This window comes from Octopus bimaculoides, chromosome 27, assembly GCF_001194135.2.
Source record: "Octopus bimaculoides isolate UCB-OBI-ISO-001 chromosome 27, ASM119413v2, whole genome shotgun sequence".
Lineage (NCBI taxonomy): Eukaryota > Metazoa > Mollusca > Cephalopoda > Octopoda > Octopodidae > Octopus > Octopus bimaculoides.
Window position 1 is genome coordinate 8,044,314 of NC_069007.1, and position 3,486 is coordinate 8,047,799.

The 3,486-nt window shown below is 38.8% G+C and overlaps 1 protein-coding gene across 1 annotated transcript in view; it reads right to left on the minus strand.

Moving 5' to 3' along the window:
• The window catches only part of LOC128250967 (integrin beta-1-like), a 98,399-nt gene extending 95,557 nt beyond the window's left edge, over window positions 1-2,842 (minus strand). Inside the window, exon 1 of the mRNA XM_052977124.1 lies at window positions 2,713-2,842. Within this exon, the coding sequence (XP_052833084.1) occupies window positions 2,713-2,842 (130 nt within the window). The remainder of the gene's footprint in view (window positions 1-2,712) is intronic.
• Window positions 2,843-3,486: the final 644 nt, after the last annotated feature.

Below are 3,486 nucleotides of genomic sequence, written 5' to 3' on the forward strand. Positions count from 1 at the left end.
AGAGAGAGAGAGAGAGAGAGAGAGTTGGTGTATGAGTGGAAAGAGATGTGTGTGTGTGTGTGTAAAAAGATTACTGTGAGCACAAGTATACAAAAAGCGAAAAATTGATAAGTTGGTCTTCATATGGGGAAAGGAAAAAAAAACATTTGAAGCGTGAGTGTGTTAAGATGAAAGACTATAATGTCTGTGTTTGAGTGGAGAGAGAGAGAGAGAAAAAAAGAGAGAGAGAGAGAAAAAAAGAGAGGGAGAGAGAGAGACAGACTGTGTCTGTAATGATGAGAGGAGAGAGAGAGAGAGAGACTGTGTGTGTGTGTGTGTACAAAGATAACAGTAAGAGTGTGTGAGTGGAAAGATAAGAACAAGTGTGTGCGTGTGTAGATTAAAATATTTAAAAACTGTGTGAAACGAGACGGTATGTCTAAATTGAAATATGTGAATATGTACGAATGTGTGTGTGTGTGTAAATAAAGCTATGTGAAGAGTTTGTATGTGTGTGGAGAGAGAGAGAGAGAGAGAGAGAGAGAGAGAGAGAGAGAGCCTAAGATGTATAGAAATTAAAAATACACGACGAATGTATTATCAGCTGGTCAGTGCTGATGGTATGTACATTATATATATATATATATATATATATATATATATATATATACACCCACGGGGGGGTGTATCTATATATATGTGTGTGTGTGTGTATTAGTGTATACACACACGCAGATGTGTTTATATATGTATGTTTGTTTAGTCTATGGTTTGTTTTTAGATAATATAGCTATGGCCAGACTGGAGTGCCGCCTCCAGTTTGTATGTGAAGTTATATGTAATGTCAGTGTAGAAACAGAAAAAGTCTTCATAAACAGAATTGTGTGAGCTTTTGTTATCGTTTAGCTCGAGTTTACTGATCTACGAGTGTTAACAAAAGACATTCCAGCCTGAACCATCAATACTTTTTAGTTTTATCTTTTTTTTAGGCATAAGTGAATATTAGGACGACATTGTCCATCGTGTATTTCGTTTTCAAGACTGTGTGATATGAAGGGGATCCAGCTGCTATTTCTAGCGGGCCGAGTGATTAGGCAGAAACACTCTTGTCGAGAGAGAGAGAGAGAGAGAGAGAGAGAGAGAGAAAGAGAGAGAGAGAGAAGGAGACAGACAAACAAACAGACAAAAGTGCACGCGCGAAAGAGGGAATAGAGGAGTGGAGGTAGGTTAAGATCATACGATTTCTTGAAAACCGGCGAAGAGATTTTGGTTTTGTCTGCGATGGTACGGAAGTAAATGAGTAAGAAATAGCGGCGACCCCACCCGACCCAACGAAGGATTGACTCTGGGCTTGCTATGGGGAACTTATGACACTCCGAGTTTTCCGCTAGGCTCCTTTAGGACCTATTATCATAAAAGTCTTGAGTAATGTTGAGAAAATATTTCAAAAGAACTTTCTTAAAATTTCACTGAAGTTTAATCTCTGGGTCGACCTTTCTTAACCATTCTCTCCGAATTAGTCATAAACTAAACCTACAGTTTAAGGCCCCCACAATCTACAAGAGAGTTCCCTTTAAAATAGTTAAGGGGCAACTATGTTTTAATTATTGTTTTATTTTTTACTTGTTTCAGTCATTAGACAACGGTCATGCTGGGGCACCCCACTGAAGAGTTTCATCGAACAAATTGATTTTTTTTTCCTAAGTCTGGTGCTTATTGTATCGGTGTCTTTTTGCCGAACTGCTAAGTTACAGAGACAAACACACCAACACCGGTTAACAAACGATGGTGGAGATCAAACACAAAGTTACACTCGCGCATACACACAAACACACGACGGGCTTCTTTCAGTTTCCCTCTACCAACTCACAAGGATCTAGTCGGCTCGAGGCTACAGTAGAAGACGCCCAAGGTGCCACCAGAGCCGGATTTACCATTGTGCTTAGGTGTGCTTAAGCACAGGGCCTTGTTGACCAGGGGCAGGCATCTTCCTGCCCCTACCCCCCAATTTTTTGCGATTAATTTTTCAAATATCAAATGTTTAAATGTTTTTCCTAAAAGTTATAAAAGTGAAATTAATAATGTGGACGCTTTTACACGTTATCTTTTAACATAAAGGGGTCAAGTAAGGGCCCCCATTTGTCCTAAATACGGACTGAACCCGGAAGTATGTGGCTGAGAAACCAACTTCTTACCTCGCCGCCAGGCTTGCCCACTATTATTAAATTTTTTGATAAAAGTGGACAATAATACAGGACGAAGTCCTCCAAGTTATACAGAAAGAAGCTCAAGGCTACATCAAATCTAAGATCAAGCAGAGTGTCTCGATAAAAGATATTTTAATTTGATTTCAAATATACATGGTGGTTGTTTTTGCACTAAAAAACGTTATTTGTGAAATTGTCATTTTAGTTTTCTCATAAGGCTGGTTACTGAGAAGTTAGACAAGCCTACTCTACGCGATCAGTCGATTTGCTAGAAATAGCAGCCAAATCTCCCTTCAAGTCACAAACCTACTGTTCCAAAAGTAAATAGCTACATTTATAAAGAAAAAGGGCTGATAAATTTGACAATGTATTCCGAAGATACGTTACGTCCTGAGAAGATAAAAAGAACGAATGGTCACGGTTGGAATGCGTTTTATTAACAACAGGAAACAGAAGGGAAGTTACAGTAGTTAACGTGGTCCTTGAATTTATATTGTTCGAAAAAAATAAGGTTCCTAGCTTTTACCCGGGTGGCCCGGTTTCAATTCTCGACATGAAAACGCAGTATTTGTAAATGGTGGAACCCCAGGATGGTCACGACTTTTGGGCCGGACCTCATAAAGGAGCAATTTTTTGGTATTTGTAGGCGACGTCATTCCCCCATACAACCAACGCTCCTTTATGACACAAAGAAGCTCGGCTGAAAAAGAGAGTGAATGACGTCATCTACTAATACCGAAAGATTGTCCTGAAACGAGTAAATAAGAACGGGATGTTCATAATGTGGAATCCCTTTGATCATGATCAAAGGGATTCCATGCTCAAAACACAGCTGTCGAGTTAATTAGGGATGACTAGGGCGCTAAACAACAACGAGAAGGGATCACAAACATCGGATAAAATATTTTACGGGGGTTAGAAAGGTGTTTAAACTCAGGCACAAATACACTATATTATTGAATCAGTTATGGACAGACCTAAAAAAAGAGCTCATCTATGACAAAAAGCGCTCCAGTCGCGACACCCTCGTCTGTTTGTATGTCAATAATTGTTATCTTAGAGAAAAATCTTGTCTTTTTAGTATAATTCCAGTTCCATCTAGAATGGTTTACGGGAAGTATAAAATCGACCCCTCATTAACGAGACTGTTGTTTTATTTCAAGCAAACCCGGAGGGAGGTTAGGTAAAGTTTACCTTGGTGTGATTTTAATTAAGAACTCCAAGAATCGCAAGTTTTACAGGCATGTAAAATACTTTATAGGAATATAATATTAACTCTTCTAAACTGGTATATTTCTTT